The 17,504-nt window shown below is 35.7% G+C and overlaps 1 protein-coding gene across 1 annotated transcript in view; it reads right to left on the reverse strand.

Annotated features, from left to right (window-relative positions):
• The window catches only part of LOC109062646 (regulating synaptic membrane exocytosis protein 2-like), a 145,124-nt gene that overhangs the window by 39,233 nt on the left and 88,387 nt on the right, over positions 1-17,504 (reverse strand). Inside the window, exons 18-30 of the mRNA XM_042745430.1 lie at positions 16,733-16,868; positions 14,853-14,939; positions 13,081-13,176; positions 11,038-11,097; positions 10,785-10,859; positions 10,471-10,518; positions 9,298-9,354; positions 8,744-8,929; positions 5,183-5,292; positions 4,836-4,868; positions 3,510-3,581; positions 3,099-3,167; positions 1,873-2,133 (exon numbers count right to left, since the gene is read on the reverse strand). Coding sequence (XP_042601364.1) covers positions 1,873-2,133; positions 3,099-3,167; positions 3,510-3,581; positions 4,836-4,868; positions 5,183-5,292; positions 8,744-8,929; positions 9,298-9,354; positions 10,471-10,518; positions 10,785-10,859; positions 11,038-11,097; positions 13,081-13,176; positions 14,853-14,939; positions 16,733-16,868 — 1,290 coding nt within the window. The remainder of the gene's footprint in view (positions 1-1,872; positions 2,134-3,098; positions 3,168-3,509; positions 3,582-4,835; positions 4,869-5,182; positions 5,293-8,743; positions 8,930-9,297; positions 9,355-10,470; positions 10,519-10,784; positions 10,860-11,037; positions 11,098-13,080; positions 13,177-14,852; positions 14,940-16,732; positions 16,869-17,504) is intronic.

A 17,504-nucleotide genomic window follows, 5' to 3' on the forward strand; every position in this document is an offset into this window, starting at 1 on the left:
ATTTGTAAGGCCCTGAGTGTATACTGTGTAGTACGCATTTAGCAGTACACTTGTATTTGTAAGGCCCTGAGTGTATACTGTGTAGTACGCATTTAGCAGTACACTTGTATTTGTAAGGCCCTGAGTGTATACCGTGCAGTACGCATTTAGCAGTACATTAGTATTTATAGGACCCTAAGTGAATACAGTGCAGTACGCATTAAGCAGTACACTTGTATTAGTAAGGCCCTAAGTATATACTGTACAGTACTGTGCAGTACGCATTTAGCAGTACACTAGTATTTGTAAGGCCCTGAGTGTATACCGTGCAGTATGCATTAAGCAGTACACTAGTATTTGTAAGCCCCTGAGTGTATACTGTGCAGTACGCATTAAGCAGTACATTAGTATTTATAGGACCCTAAGTGAATACAGTGCAGTACGCATTAAGCAGTACACTAGTATTTGTAAGGCCCTGAGTGTATACCGTGCAGTATGCATTAAGCAGTACACTAGTATTTGTAAGGCCTTGAGTGTATACTGTGCAGTACGCATTAAGCAGTGCACTAGTGCATGTGCACAAGGACACACTGTTTTCCTAATTAATGTTGTTCAGTTGCTTTGACGCAATCTTTTTTGTTTAAAGCGCTATATAAATAAAGGTGACTTAACTTGACTTGACGATTTATAAGGCCCTAGATGTATACTGTGCAGTATGCATTAAGCAATACACTAGTATTTGTAAGGCACTAAATGTATACCGTGCAATATGCATTAAGCAGTACACCAGTATTTGTGAGGACTTGAGTGTATACCGTGCAGCACACATTAAGCAGTACACTAGTATTTACAGTATAAGACCTTAAGTGTATACTGTTCAGTACGTATTAAGCAGTACACTAGTGTTTATAAGGCCCCAGGTGTATACTGTACAGTACTGTGCAGTATGCATTAAGCAGTACAGTAGTATTTATAGGGCCCTAAGTGAATACAGTGCAGTACACATTAAGCAGTACACTTGTATTTGTAAGGCCCTAAGTGAATACAGTGCAGTACGCATTAAGGAGTGAACTAGTATTTATAAGGCCCTAGATGTATACTGTGTAGTATGCATTAAGCAATACACTAGTATTTATAAGGCCCTAAATGTATACCGTGCAATATGCATTAAGCAGTACACCAGTTTTTGTTAGGACTTAAGTGTATACCGTGCAGCACTCATTAAGCAGTACACTAGTATTTACAGTATAAGACCTTAAGTGTATACTGTGCAGTACGCATTAAGCAGTACACTAGTATCTGTAAGGCCCTAAGTGTATACTGTACAGTACGCATTAAGCAGTAGACTAGTATTTATAAGGCCCTAAGTGTATACTGTGCAGTACTCATTAAGCATTACACTACTATTTATAAGGCCCTAAGTGTATACTGTGCAGTACGCATTAAGCAGTACACTACTATTTATAAGGCCCTAAGTGTATACTGTGCAGTACGCATTAAGTAGTACACTAGTATTTGTATGGCCTTAAGTGTATACTGTGCAGTATGCATTAAGCCATACACTAGTATTTGTAAGGCCCTAAATGTATACTGTGCAGTACACATTAAGCAGTACACTAGTAATTATAAGGCCCTAATTGTATACTGTGCAGTACTCATTAAGCATTACACTAGTATCTATAAGCCCCTACGTGTATACTGTGCAGTACGCATTAAGTAGTACACTAGTATTTGTATGGGCTTAAGGGTATACTGTGCAGTACGCATTAAGCCATACACTAGTATTTGTAAGGCCCTAAGTGTATACTGTGTGGTATACACTAAGTAGTACACTAGTATTCCATTCCAAACATAGGCAGTGTGCTTGTGTTCAGCTCATCTGCATTGACACACCTGGCACAGAAGCCTGCGAGACGAGCGGTGAGGATGATGATGATGGAGCAGCAGCAGGAGGAGGAGGAGGAGGAGGAGGAGGGGCAGGAGCTGGAGGGGGGGGAGCATGCACTTGTGAGGGAGGGGCAGGTGTGGGTGGGGGAGTGGAAACTGAAGAAGGTAGATGGGCGTGTGCGGGAGTGGGAGGAGCATGTGCAGGAGGAGGTACAGGGGCATGGGTGGCAACAGGGCCCGGGACAGGAGACTCCATCCCCATATGAGCTTTGATGATGACAATGAAGACAACAGGATTGGCAGAGACAGAGAGTCGTGGACAAAAAGACAAAAAGAAACACAAGAAAATTAACAAGAGGATCATATGGTTTAATATTTATAAAATGTATAGATGCACCGAGAAAAAAAAAAAAAAAAAAAAAAAGACCATAAGCCTTTAAATAGTTACAGGCTACTATAACAGATATTGTTAACCGAAATTTTGACATGAGAAAAAGAGCATTGTCCATATGAAATTATCCACTTTTACTTATTTAATATAGTTTTATTATAGTTTATAATTTTGTTGTGATATAATATTTAATATTTTAAATAATTATATATTTTATAATAACGCAATTTCCCAGAGTATTTTTTTATTAGATTTATTATTTAGAAATAAATCTTAGGTTGGTTTGTTTTTTCACTCTGGGCTTGTGTAATATGTACACTATTGTTCAAAAGTTTGGGATTTTATTATATATTTTGAATGGTTTTGAAAAGTCTCTTATTATCACCAAGGCTGCAATTTGTTTGATCAAAAATACAGATACATTTCTTATTATTGCATAGAAATCTTTTGTAGAAATGTAAAAGTTTTTACTGTTACTTTTGATCAATTTAATGCAGAATAAAGGTATGGAAAAAAAAATTACTGTACAAATTTTGAAAGGTAGTATATAGACTTGCATATAACAAGTTACATAGTAACTTAACAAGTGGCAGGAAAAAATATAACATTTTATAGAATACTGTTTTTCCAAACAAAATCTAATTTTCAATCAGCATTTTTCGCACATCACAAATAAATATTAGATGACACACACACACACACACACACACACAACAAGGCAATTTGTGCCACTGTATTATTTTTTTTTCTTCTAAAGTTTTTTTTATTATTATTTTATTATTATTTGTTTATTCTTATTATTTGATCAAATGCTATCTTTGCTATGTAGCAACAGTATTACCAGCCATTGCTTGTGTGCCTTGTGGAGGTGGAGGGGGCGGGGCCAGGGGTTGTGAAGCCCCTCCCACCGCTAACATTCAGACAGAAATGAGAGTAGGAAAGACAAACAGAAGTTTTCCATTAGACATGGAGATGAGAACAACAAAAATGTGAAAAGAAAACCTAAAATAATATTCTACGCTAATTCACTCCACTTAGTCACTAAATATACTAACTACTGTATGCTTACAGTAACATCAAATGCAAATATAATTTTGCAAACTGAATAATTCAATAATATAAAAGTGCAGAGACTCATTGAATTGTACTATGCATAGTCTATCAACAAACTTTGATGTAAATGGCAGAAAATCAAGATCATATTTGCATTTGACTAATGTTAAGCGTCCTATGTGTTCTAAATATAAGTTACCAGCCAGAGTCTGTGGAAGCTGGGACAGAACAGGGGGCGGAGCAGGAGGCTGAGGTACCGCCCCTGTTCCTGCTCATTGGTTGATGAGTTGTGCCAATCAAAAGAGAAAACAAACCAAAACATCACTAAATGACTATCACTCTGTGACTGAGGATCACTGCTAGAAGTAGACTGCCATTTCTAAAACATAATATAAATATATATTCATCTCTCAACATTGCTCTTATCCCAATGATTAACCCTCCTAAGGTTGCAGAGGCGCTGCTATAAACATACCAGAACTTAGCGTGGCTATTCTGCAACTTAAATGCTGCCAGAAGATGCTACTAACACTACAGGTCTGACATAAATTGCTTTTACCCCAACAAATTTTAATAAGAGCACACTGATTTGTATGGAAGCCTGTTTATGCTATAGAATAAATATACAAAAAAGGTAGTTGCGATGATTTATCAATTTATATCTCATAATACTGAGTTAACATATTGCAATTCAGACTTTTATCTTAGAATTGCTAGTTCATATCTTTCAATTTGGACTTTTCTCCCAGAATTGAAAGTTCGGAAAACAATTCTGAGTTCATTTCTCACAATTCCAAATCTGTGTTTTGGAACAAGATTGCTAAATTAAATCTCAGAATTTGGACTTTCTTTCTAAGAATTGCTCAGAATTTAGATTTAATTTGCAAGTTTGCTATCTTTTTATTTATTTTCATAATTTGAAGTTTATATTTTGCAAATTAGACTTTCTCTCCCATAATTGAGATTTTGTAACACATTTCTCACAATTCCAAATTTGTATTTTGCAATTTTGAGTTAACATCTCGCTACTCGCTTTTTTTTTACGTATTGAAATTTGGACTTTCTCTCTCAGAATCAAATGTATAACTTAATTTCTTGTAATTCTGACTTAATTTTTTCCCTCCGAATTTTACACCTCTCATTTTCCAAGAAAACAGTACTAATAGTGATACATAAAAATCACACTGGCAAAAAATAAAGTCAGAATTGTACGATTTTATTTCATGGCAAAACGGTCTTGGGTACTTATGATATCCACTGTAGCAGATTTGGACATTAATCCAGACATAGATGAAGTACATAGACTACACAGCATACATCTATAATGATACACGTACAGCACTACTGAGTGCGCTAGCATGGCTGAAGCACAAATTATAACATCTGTTCACTCCATTAAACGAACGGTAGAAGCTAGACCAACGACAGGTAAAGCTCACAGGTTGAATCGAACAGAGGAGATGATAAAGCTGTAATAAAGAAGACGGAGACGAGGCTAAACACACAGAAGCTAGTGCTTACAGACCTTCATAAGGCTCGGTAATGCCCTCGCCATCTTCTGGGGAAAAGGGTGGGGAAAAAACAATCCATGCTGTGTTATGTAAAGGAGAATTCTATTTTTCTATTGTTACATGATATTCTTTACTCGACTGGTTGTTTATGCATAAGCCATTTTTTAGTGTGAACTATCGTGCAAGAGTAGTTGTTTACTTTCCTTATTTGTTTGATTTCTGTTAGTTACCCAATGGAAAGGTTACTCTTATCATCCACATAAATGCATCTTGTGATTCTAAACCTGACCAATTATACAAGTTTTCCACTCAAGCACCACAAAACCCTGCAATTTGGTAGAAGCCTAGTTGGTCTACTCACTTCTGTCCACAGAGCCCTTCGGAGGGACTTGCGGTAGCTGCCGACCTCTTCGACTCGATACTGGCGTGCTGGTGGGGCTTGTTTGGACGGATCCGGTGCGGATGTTTGCCCTGCGGGACAGATGGTGTGTCAGGAATCAACATTAAGCATTTTATCTAAAGAAGTGTTGGTGGTCGAGTCATAAACCTGGCCAAAACACTGTTAGACTAATGCAGAACACGCTGGCGAGAGGACACTAATACAAACAAACCTACTAACTATGGTTATACTGGCAGTAGCATCATTTAATGAGACAATAGTGTCAGAAAACACATTCCACTTGAATGCTATAAAAAGGGACACATACTTTGTACTATTAAACAAAACAAGTCAATATTTGGCACAGTTTTTTCTGGGGTTAGTAAGAAACTTTTGGGGGAAGTAAAAACATTTGGTAAAATACGTCCTGTAGATAAGGTGCATCAACACAAGATGTGTACAGCAACCCAGATAAGAGTGTGATGAATCTCATGAAACCTGACAAGTCATATTTCACTCCAATATCAAGAGATGAATAATAAATTCTATATTTTTTTATATCATCAACAAAGCCTATTTTAGCCTACTTTAGCCAATACACTGCCGTTCAAAAGTTTCTAATCAGGAAGATTTTGAATGTTTTTTAAGTCTCTTAAGGCTGTATTTATTTGATCAAAAAATACAGAAAAAACAGGGAAATTGTGAAATATTTTCTAATATAGATTTCCTATTTTAATTTACTTTAAAATATAATTTATTTCTGTGGCTTCTGTGACTTTGGAGTCACGTGATCCTTCAGAAATCATTCTAATATACTGATTTATTATCAGTGTTGAAACTGTTGTGATGCTTAATATTTTTTTGGAACCTGTGACACTTTTTCTTTAAATCTTTGATTAATAAAAAGTAAAAAAAAAAACATTTATTCAAAATAGAAATCTTTTCTAACAAACCAAGTCTTTATTATCACTTTTTATCCATTTAACACATCCTTGGTGAATAAAAGTATAAATTTCTTATAAAGAACGAAAGATAGAAAGAAAGAAAACCATTAATTGACCCCAAACTTTTGAATAGTAGTGTACTGTGTATTGTAACAAAACATTTCTATTTTGAATAATCACTGTTCTTTTTAACATTTATTTATATTATAAGAATCCAAAAAGAATGTATCACAGGTCCCAAAAATATTAAGCGGTGCAAATGTTTCCATAATTGATTATAAATCAAGATATTAGAATGATTTCACACTGAAGACTTGAGTAATGATGCTGAAAATTCAGCTTTGCTTCACAGGAATACATTATATTTTAAAATATATTAAAATAGAAAACTGTTATTTTTAAATTACAGTTTTCTGTATTTTCGATCAAATAAATGCAGCCTTGATGTGCATAAGAAACGTTTTTAAAAAAACATAAAAAATCTTGCTGATCCCAAACCTGTGAATGGCACTGTATATAAATTACTAGTCTAAAACTATTATTAAATACATAAACACACACACACACACACACACACACACACACACACATATACAGGTGCATCTCAATAAATTAGAATGTCATGGAAAAGTCGATTTATTTCAGTAATTCAACTCAAATTGTGAAACTTGTGTATTAAATAAATTCAGTGCACATAGACTGAAGTAGTTTTAGTCTTTGGTTCTTTAAATTGTGATGATTTTGGGTCACATTTAACAAAAATCCACCAATTCAACAAATTAGAATATGGTGACATGCCAATCAGCTAATCAACTCAAAACACCTGCAAAGGTTTCATGAGCCTTCAAAATGGTCCCTCAGTTTGGTTCACTAGTATACACAATCATGGGGAAGACTGCTGATCTGACAGTTGTCCAGAAGACAATCATTGACACCCTTCACAAGGAGGCTAAGCCACAAAAGATTCATTGCCAAAGAAGCTGGCTGTTCACAGAGTGAACAGGGTGGAGAAGCTCATAGCCCAAGTTGCTTGAAGTCCAGTGTTATGTTTCCACAGTCTGTGATGATTTGGGGTGCAATGTCATCTGCTGGTGTTGGTCCATTGGGTTTTTTGAAAACCAAACTCACTGCACACGTTTACCAAGAAATTTGGAGCACTTCATGCTTCCTTCTGCTGACCAGCTTTTTGAAGATGCTGATTTCATTTTCCAGCAGGATTTGGCACCTGCCCACACTGCCAAAAGCACCAAAAGTTGGTTAAATGACCATGGTGTTGGAGTGCTTGACTGGCCAGCAAACTCACCAGACCTGAACCCCAGAGAGAATCTATGGGGTATTGTCAAGAGGAAAATGAGAAACAAGAGACCAAACAATGCAGATGAGCTGAAGGCCACTGTCAAAGAAACCTGGGCTTCCATACCACCTCAGCAGTGCCACAAACTGATCCACCTCCATGCCACGCCGAATTGAGGCAGTAATTAAAGCAAAAGGAGCCCCTACCAAGTATTGAGTCCATGTACAGTAAATGAACATACTTTCCAGAAGGCCAACAATTCATATTTTTTTTTTTTTATTGGTCTTATGAAGTATTCTAATTTGTTGAGATAGTGAGCCAAAATCTTCACAATTAAAAGAACCAAAGACTTAAACTACTTCAGTCTGTGTGCACTGAATTAATTTAATACATCAGTTTCACAATTTGAGTTGAATTACTGAAATAAATGAACTTTTCCACGACATTCTAATTTAGTGAGATGCACCTGTATACACACACACACACTGAATTACAATAATACAAAGTTTATTTTTTTGTAGTAAAATATGACCTAGCATGTTCTTGACAGCATTATTTTGTCAGAAAAAAATATCTGACCATAAAAGAGCATGCATTTAATAGATATGTCACAGTCATGTGCATTTTAGCCTCGTAAACGTACAAATACATCCGTGTAAAATGCACATCAACTCCACAGTAAACACAATGATCTTTAAAGCACCTTTTGAGCTCAGTGTCACATCAGCTTTCAGTACATGTGGCTCACGTCTCAAAAACAACTGTGGCACATCCAAAAGCTACCGCATCAGTGAAAGTTCATGCGCAAATCTGACACATTTATGTCATTTCCTAGTGACTTATGACGTGCGGGGCAAATCGTAAGTCAAAAGGTGTTATGGCGTCTCAAAAGGTGTGATGGAGTCTGCATCAGGAGAGGTGCTTGTGGCGGCTAAAGCTGCAAGGAAAGTGAAAAGGCCTGAATGCATGAGTCCATAACTCAAAGCGTAAACTGTTAAACAACAAATAAATAATGTTAGTAACACACACAAATAATAATAAAAAGTCAAACGAAACTGTACGATGCCAGGTACACACCATTATATCTCAAGAGGATATAACAGATGTCTATAATCCAAATGAAAAGATGTTAGTAGCAACCATCATCACTACTCTCTACTCTACAAATGAAGATAAAATCATAAACAGCATCGTTACACAGGGTTAAAATAAGAGGAAGTGGAGAGAGGGGCATTCCAGGTGACAGGAAGCAGAAGGCATGGGTTCGTTTAGCGCTTTAGTGCTTGTTGTGATGGGTCGGGTCACCTCGTTAAGGCAGGAGAGGGAGGGGCGGATCTCCCTGATGGTAAGGACGGCATGGATCTCATGTAGCCGGAGTCGGGCCGCTCGGATGAGCGGGAGCGCGTGTAGACTGGTCGCTCCATCATGGGCCGCTGGTCAGCTGACCTGGACCTGTAATGCTCATGTCTGTCCACCATGCTGCGGCTATACCTGCAGAACGTTAGTCAAAAAGCCACGCTCAGCCGAGCCCCAGTGCATCATGGGATCACAGGGCGTCTCAGCTGTGAAATGTTGTTGCTTGGCTAATAATTAGCACACCCAACAAAAGTGGATTTGAGTTTCAGCACTGGCTGCTTAGGGAAATCATAAAACAAAGGAGATTTACCAAACTCAACCAAAAATAAGTGTTAACCAACAAACTGACATGAAACAAACAAACAGAAGCTTCTGGAAGCTGCTGCAAAGAAAACAAGTCGACACATTTCATACTAACACAATTATAAGCCCCATGACTACAGTCTACTCTACTCCTATATACTCTATCTATGGGAGTACTTGCACAAATTCTGCTGTATTACCTCAGATCTTCCTCATAGTGTTCATGGCTAGCTGGGAACTCTGGGATATTGTCCTCTCTATGGATGTGCGCAAGAGAAGAACATAAAATGCTAATTTAGAAGCTCTTATAACTGTCAGTAGTTGCTAAACAGCCTTATTATACAATTTACCCTTGTGAAAAAGTATTGCATGTGCACTTGTTGTGTACCTCAAGTCTTAAAGTATACTTCTAAAAACTACTTCCAGATAATATAATATTAATGAAACAAAAGGCCACTTAAGTGTACTTAAATAGAGACACATTCATGACCAGTGCTGGGGAAAGTTACATTTAAAAGTAATGCATTACAATATTGTGTTACGCCATAAAAAAACTTACGTTACTTCTTTGAAAAAGTAACTCAGATATTTTGTTGTAAATTTATAAGTAATGTGTTACCTACTAGTAAAAATAAGTAATCTGATTAGTAACTCGCCTTACCCCAACACTGTTTGTGACTATGATTCTTCACACTTAAGCAGACTTTTAAAAAGTGCACTTTTTAATAATGCCAAATCAGAAGTTTTACTTTAAAATATATTAAAAAAAACTGTTTTAATAATCTTTTATCATGGTTTAAATGTAATAAATTGCACCTCTATCATTACAAATGTGTAATTACAAATATATTTAAATAAAGGACATACAAGTTTTAATAGTGACATTAAATTTTAGTAGTTATACTTTAACCATTTTTCAAAGTCAATAGAAGTTTTTATGAAATTACATATAAAGAGGTACTTAAGTCCTGCTTAAATAAGTGTCTGAAAACAATGCATTCAGTTCACACTTAAGTATTTTTTAAAAGTACATTATTTTTGTAATAAGTAATTTTTCACAAGAGTATACTGATAAAATACATTATAGTGTACTGTTCGAAGTGACATTCAGTTACTAGTTCAAAGTTGCTGACTAAAATTAAATATAACTACATTCTAAAAACTAGCTACCAAACTAAGATTGTAAGATGTTTCAGCTATGCTACTGTGAATGCTAATGACGTTTATGAAATCTTCTATTACATAAGAAGCAATTTTCAAGAATATCGAGAACATTAAACCCTTCAGTAAAAATGTAAAGGTCACAGGACAACTACAGCATCTAAATCCAACTTGAGTCTGCACTGAAACTACTGCATTTATTGTAATTATACCTTTCTGTATCCGTAGAAGGCTCAATTTCTATCCTGGGGCACGTCCTACTGAATAAACCACCTCAGTGTGTTAGTGCCACACTTAGTACATGATATTAAGCATTTATTTGCTTAAAAAGGTATAAACGGGTCAGTAAAGTAAATAAATAAAATAAACTGGAGCCTCGGATCCATTACTACCATCAAAGCCTCAGTGGGAACATAAATGTGGCATCTGTTCCAGGCAGTTGATAACAGATGAGTAAAGAAAGAGCGAGGGTTTGTGATGTTTGTGATGTTTGTGATGTGGGTGTTTATCTCTTCAAAAGTCTTACCTGTAGTCTCCACCGTTTCCATTCATGACATGATTGGGCCACGGAGTAGATACATGATTGGGCCCATTGTAATATCTTTAAATGGAGGATGAGGATTGATAGATTGCAATGAAGAAAGGAAAGTATGATTAGAATGAGCAACAGCTGAATCAGGGCAAGGGGTGAGGGTTAAGTCTGTAACTAGTATAAAGCAGTCCTATATTATGGATGCATGAAGAGAATGCATGTCTCAACTAAAGTATCCGGATTTTACCTCTCAGGAGATTCGTATGAGTCACTGTAGGCAGACATTTGTCTATCTCTCCTCATCCTCCTGAACACAAAATAACACACAATCAGATCCTATGTGCCAAACATAATTAACCTGCTCAAATAGAAGTCCAGCGCAGCCCTAAGGTGCTGTGGATTCACATTTCCTCATTCATTCATTCGTTCTTTCTCATGATATGGTTTGATATATCACTTGCTATTTTTCCAAGATAATAGGACATTAAGATAATGGAACATTTACGGGTAACAATTTAGTTTGGGGACCAAATCTCACTATTAACTAACTACTAACTTTGACTTTTGCCTCAAAGGCATTAATATGTGCTTTATAACTACTAATAAACAGCCAATATGCTAGTTATATGTATGCTAAAAAGCAACTAGTTAATAGTAAAAACTGGTCCCTAAACTAAAGTGTTACCCATTTATGCATTTGGTAGACACTTTTATCTAAAGTGACTTACATTGTATTCAATGTATATATTTTATTGGTTCATGCATTCCTTGGGAATCAAACCCATGACCTTAGTGTTGCTAGTGCCATGCTCTACTATTGAAGCTACAGGAAATCTACCATTTTCAAGAAATAAAAGACTGCCCATGCAAATCTCAATGCCACAGTGCAGGGCTGTTGTGAGTGATTGTAAGAAAGTTGCTAAGGGGTTCAGCATGGCTTTTTAGCATGTTGTTTTTCATTTCTAGGAGGACCGAAAGCGTGAGTGCTCAGTCATCAAAACAGCTCCAGCCTTCCAGAGAGCAGCGCTGAGGATACAATTCATTACGCCATGGCGGGAAGGATGGAGGGGGCTGATAAGGACACACTGCACACATTTCCTTTGGGAAATATTGCTGGCGTACTTAGTAGCGTAGTTGGCAAAGTTACAATCTGAACCCTTTCATGTACTTTATGCTCCAGAGAGGAGCCGAAACTACTTCTGCACTAAGCTTTCTCAATGGGTGGAAGAATGATGCTACAGCCAAAGCGTTTTTCAAGCCTTTGCCACATTTCTCTAAAAAAAATGATATTTGATGATATTGTCTACTTTTACACCCACTGGAAAGTTTCCTAAAAGGGATTCTAATCTACACTTTGTAAATCTGGTGACATAAATGTAGGGCTGCACGATGAATTGCATTTTAATCATGATCACGATTTCCACCTCTCTTGGTTTAAATGGATAGTTCACCCCTCCCCCCCCCCAAAAAAAATGAAATTTCTGTCATCATTTACTCACTCTCAAGCTGTTCCAAACATGTATGAGTTTCTTTTATTTTATATTATACTGTATTTTGAAGAACGCTACAAACTAAACAGTTGCTGGTAGCCATTGACTTCCATAGTATAGAAAAAATACTATGGCTACCATCAACTGTTTGGTTACACACATTCTTCAAAATATGCTCTTTTATGTTCCACAGAAGAAAGAAATTCATACAGTTTTGGAACAAAGTGAGGGTGAGTAAAAGACAAAATCTTAATTTTGGGGCTAACTATTCATTTTAATTCAGCACCTTACATGGTAACAAGATTCCATAAGCTTTCATTGTCATGGTTGCCAGATGTCAAGTGTTTAATTCCCCAATCAGATTTTTTTCTTAAATCCATACATTTTCATCCCAGTGCTTTACGTAATCTACCCAACCTGGCAATCATGCACATGTGCTCTCTCTACATTACAGAAAAAGCGCTGATGAGGTGTAAACACCAGCAAACACGTAAGCTGGAGTTTAGCGATCTCTATTGAGATTTACTGCTCAAATAAAACTGTAATACAGGAACTCTGCTATTTGCAGTGACTAAATCTGTGAGCAAAGCATACAAGCTTATATAAAAAGTGAAATGATTCTGATGAAATTACAGTATTTCATGGCTATATTTAAGCAAATTCATGATTAACCAGTTATCGTGCAGCCCTACATACTGTAGATGTAAGGGGCGCCACTAGCTGTTCTAGTCCAAACTACTACCCACAGCACTAAATAAGGAGCATCGTGAAAACGAGAGCGAACCGCTGTGGTTTACTACCTGTCCATGCTATTGTAAGCCCCGTCTGAGTATGCACGGGCCATCTTAGTGGAGCGCAGTAACCTGACCGCGTCCTCCCGATAGAGGGGGTACATACTATGAGTCAGAACAGAAACGAGAGTGAGGTGGTTAGATTTGGGTGGGACAAGTGGGTGTTATCTGGGTGTTAAGGGGGCAGAGCTTTTCTTCCCTCCTTCTTTAGCACTTCCTCTCTGAAAGAAGGCACAGGTGAAGATCGCACAAAGCACAAATGCGGAAATCAAGTACCCTTGGGCCAAGAGAGCTAGCATTCAACTATCACTGATGTTGCAGTACACACCAGCAGCAATAAAGATTTATTCATCCCATAGAAGTGCATATGAAGTGCTTTTAAAATTAAAAATGTGCAAGTGCAACTATTTGTGTCCATTACTATAGCACACTGGATATTACTAGCAAGTGCACAAAATTACTGTGGTTATATATATATATATATATATATATATATATATATCTGAATCCCCATGCCAGTTTTAATACAAGCCTTTCTTTTTGACCACAGAATAGATAATAACAATCAGCATATTAGAGTGATATCTGAAGGTTAATGTTAAATTGAAGATTGGGTTAGTTATGGTGATGATCTTGTTTTGTTATCAGGAATAAATTACATTTTAAAATAAATATTACAACAGAAAATGCTTATTTGAAATTAAAACCATATTTTACAATATTGGTGTATTTACTGTATTTTAAATGTCAGTTAATTTTAAATTAGATGAAATACCACAAAACAAATCAAAATCACATTTAAAATAATACATTTGCAATATGAACAGATGTGACATTTATGTTATATAATAAAGTATTGCCACATTAAAACTGTAAGTCTTGAAATGAGATGAATCATTTTGTAATTTTTTTAGGTAAGTAAGAAGCACTTTAGCAAAAATAAGTGCAAAATGAGTGTATTACTAATTAAAAAACTGAAGATGATTTTCTATGGTAACACAGTTTGTCACAAAATCATGTTGACAGAGCTTTGCTTGTATTAAAACTTGAGCTTTCCTTTAAAGTCTAAGAAAGTGAGAGTCTCAGTAACAGATGTTTTCTTGTGTAGAAACATGACTCTGTTGTCCTAAGATGTGATAAATTATGTATGAGTGCTTCCACTAGTCTTCATTTCATATTTATAATGAATAAACAAAGTGACAAGAGCAACCTCTTATGCAGTGCTATGTGTGGGCAGGCTGTCACCTGTCAATCAACTAGCAGCAGGGGGAAGTGGGAGGGTGAAAGTGAGAGGAGCGCTGTGATTGGACAGAAGGGGGAGGTGGGCAGGGTCGCGTAACGCTGCTCTGGCCTGACAGAATACCTGGGGTCCTGGATAGCGTGGTCAACGCTTGGTTGTCTGTGTCTGGTTCGAGGAGGGAGGGTAAGATACTGGCTGCAACCACAGGGAGTAAAAAACAGAAAGACGGTTGAACGGAGCTATTGAATATGGAGCTATGGAAAGATAACAAAAGCGAGAGATTGGCAGATGGAATGAGAGAGTGATGTCAAAAAGAAAAGAGGAGGAATATATTTTTTCCTGCTTTCTATGGTTGATGTGGCACATCATATTTCTCACACTGAATTTCTGTAATCATGTTATATGAAATTACAAAGGTATATGGAAACATTCCCATTTATGTTCCCAGTATCAGCAAAGGCCATCTAGAAAACAATAAAGCTTTTAAGGGCAAGGGCTGTATGTAAACCGTGGCATCTGAGCGTGTTTTGTGAACTCGTACCTGTCTGGTGAGTATCTGTCTTCAGACAGGCGATGTCGGGGGCCGTAAAGCGAGTGTCCTCCTCTCACACCGTGGTCTAAACTTCGACTGAAGGAGAAAAAATCAGAGCCCTGCTATGACAAAGAGCGCTAGGGACACTAGTGCTAGTTTTAATTGTTAGCAGTGTTATTTAAAAATTATGTATATATTATTCATAATGATTATTTCCAACTAACTTTTATTTTAGTTATTTTTTATTTTTAAATAACTTGTTTTGTGCTTTCATATATATATATATATATATATATATATATATATATAATATATATATATATATATATATAATATATATATATATAGCTTTAATTGTATTTTATTTCAAGTTATTTTAGTAATTCACATATTTTGCAACATTTCTTTTTTGTTTGTTTATTTCAGCTAGTTGCCATGGCAAGATTTCTAATTTCTAAAGGCCCTAATTCAGCAAAAAATATGTGATTTGTTGCAGATGGTGATATTTATGTGCCCAAAAAGTACAATGAAATTCTGAAAGCTTGTAATGTAAATCAATGAGAACAGTATGACAGATACTTACATAAAATGATAAAAATATCAGTTTTTACTCTGAATCTCCCAACAATATGTCTTAGTGAGATAATATTTTAATGCTTAGTTTTATGATCAAAGCAAAAAAAATATACTGTAATGCAATACAATGATATACAATGAACACATATTACTTTGAGTTTTGCCTCCAAATTTCCTAATTTGCTGCTAACTGATGGTAAGGTAGTTGTTGTTGTAGTGGTGATGTTTAGGTATGGGCTTAGGTAAAGTGATCTCGAATATGGTTATGCATTAATATGCACTTTATTAGCACTTATAAACAGCCCATATGCTAGCAATATGCATGCTAATAAACAACTAGCTATGCTTGCTTTATAAAAATCATCACGGATTTTAAACACATACAAAACGCATATAAACCACAACTTGAAGATAGATGTTTACAATTATACTGAAATGCCTTATACCTGATATTGTCTTGAAGATATAAAAATAATTTTAAATAGTCACCATTATTACAGATATTGAAAACGTAAAACATGTTTAATTGTAACTATGTGCTTTAGAGGGATTTGAGGTATCTTTTTTTCTATGAGGTTTACTAATAATTAAAAATTTTTTGCCGATATCCGATATGACGATATTTTTCAACTCAATTTGGCCAATAGCGGATGCCGATATGGATATATTTCCTTTTATTTGGAAACAACACCAAGTCTCTCCAGAAATTATAAGTAAATTATTTATAATTTTGGTTACTTTTTAACAAGAAAATATCTGTTAGAACTAAATAAACAATAATGAAGTTCTTTTATAATGTCAGTACACTGAAGATTTTAACTATAAATAAACTATATTCAATCGCTGCATTTTCCAGAAAGATACAGTTGTAACATTAAATTTTTTTTTTAAGATTTAACATTTGTAAATGATCTAAAGCAAAAGAGTTAAAAAAATTCTAAAAATCTTTTATAGCTCATAATTTGTTTTAAAAAATATAACATATTACACATTAATGAATGAATCAATATATTTTCAATTATTTAATATAAATGTAATGAATAAAAACACCTTGAGCACATGTGAGTTCATGTATTCCTCTTATCGGCAAGACATATCGGCATCATTTTTCATATCTGGCCGATGCCGATATTTACATTTAAAGCCATTATCGGCTGACAGTGCATCCCTAATTTATCCATTTGATGTCAGAAAGCTGAAGAATTATAATTGTTTCAATAAATCATCTTTTTTTTGTCTTTGGAAGGAAGTCTGGAGTTTTATGATATGACCTCTTGACCCATAGCGAACGGCTCTTATGTGTTTGTTCGTACCTTTGCGGTGGAGGCACGCTGGGTGAGCGCGAGCGTGTGCGGGTCATGTCCGATCGGGAACAGTGATTGGACGACATCACCTGCTCCGGGACAGACAGAGTGGAGCTCTGGAAATCCCTGCCATTGTGCCGGTAATCTGAGGCAAACACAACACAACACACATTTACTTCAGCAATGCCGTTTAACAACCAAATAATACCAAATTATAAATCATACATTCACTGAAAAATAGGCGCAAAGTAGCATTTAATACAATGGCATTAAGATATTTTTAGGTGTCCAAATACTTTTTTAGCAGAACTTTATGTGGTCTACCACACTTTATTTTACAGTGATATCACAAAACTTCATTCAGGAACATGAAAACACCTTAAAAGTGAAGAGAACCAATGCGTTCAGTGTGAAATGACAGTGAGGATTTTTTGCTTGTGCTGAGTTGGGAGACTTAAGTTCACAGTAATCTTCTCTCTGACAATATCCTTTAATTTGATTTGTTGATAAGCATGTGTGAACAGGACAAGCCGTGTACGATCAGACATCGAGAAGATCATTACAGACACAACTGACATTTATTCAGATTAGATTGTGCCCCATTAAATCAGTGTTTGGCTGTTTTTGAGCTCAGAAATATATATATATATATATATATATATATATATATATATATTTTATTTTTTATGAAATTAAAACTTTTATTCAATAAAGATAATAAATTGATCAAAAGGAACAGTAAAGACATTTATGATGTTACAAAAATATTTTTATTTCAAAT

Source organism: Cyprinus carpio, chromosome B19 (assembly GCF_018340385.1).
Source record: "Cyprinus carpio isolate SPL01 chromosome B19, ASM1834038v1, whole genome shotgun sequence".
Classification (NCBI taxonomy): Eukaryota; Metazoa; Chordata; class Actinopteri; order Cypriniformes; family Cyprinidae; genus Cyprinus; species Cyprinus carpio.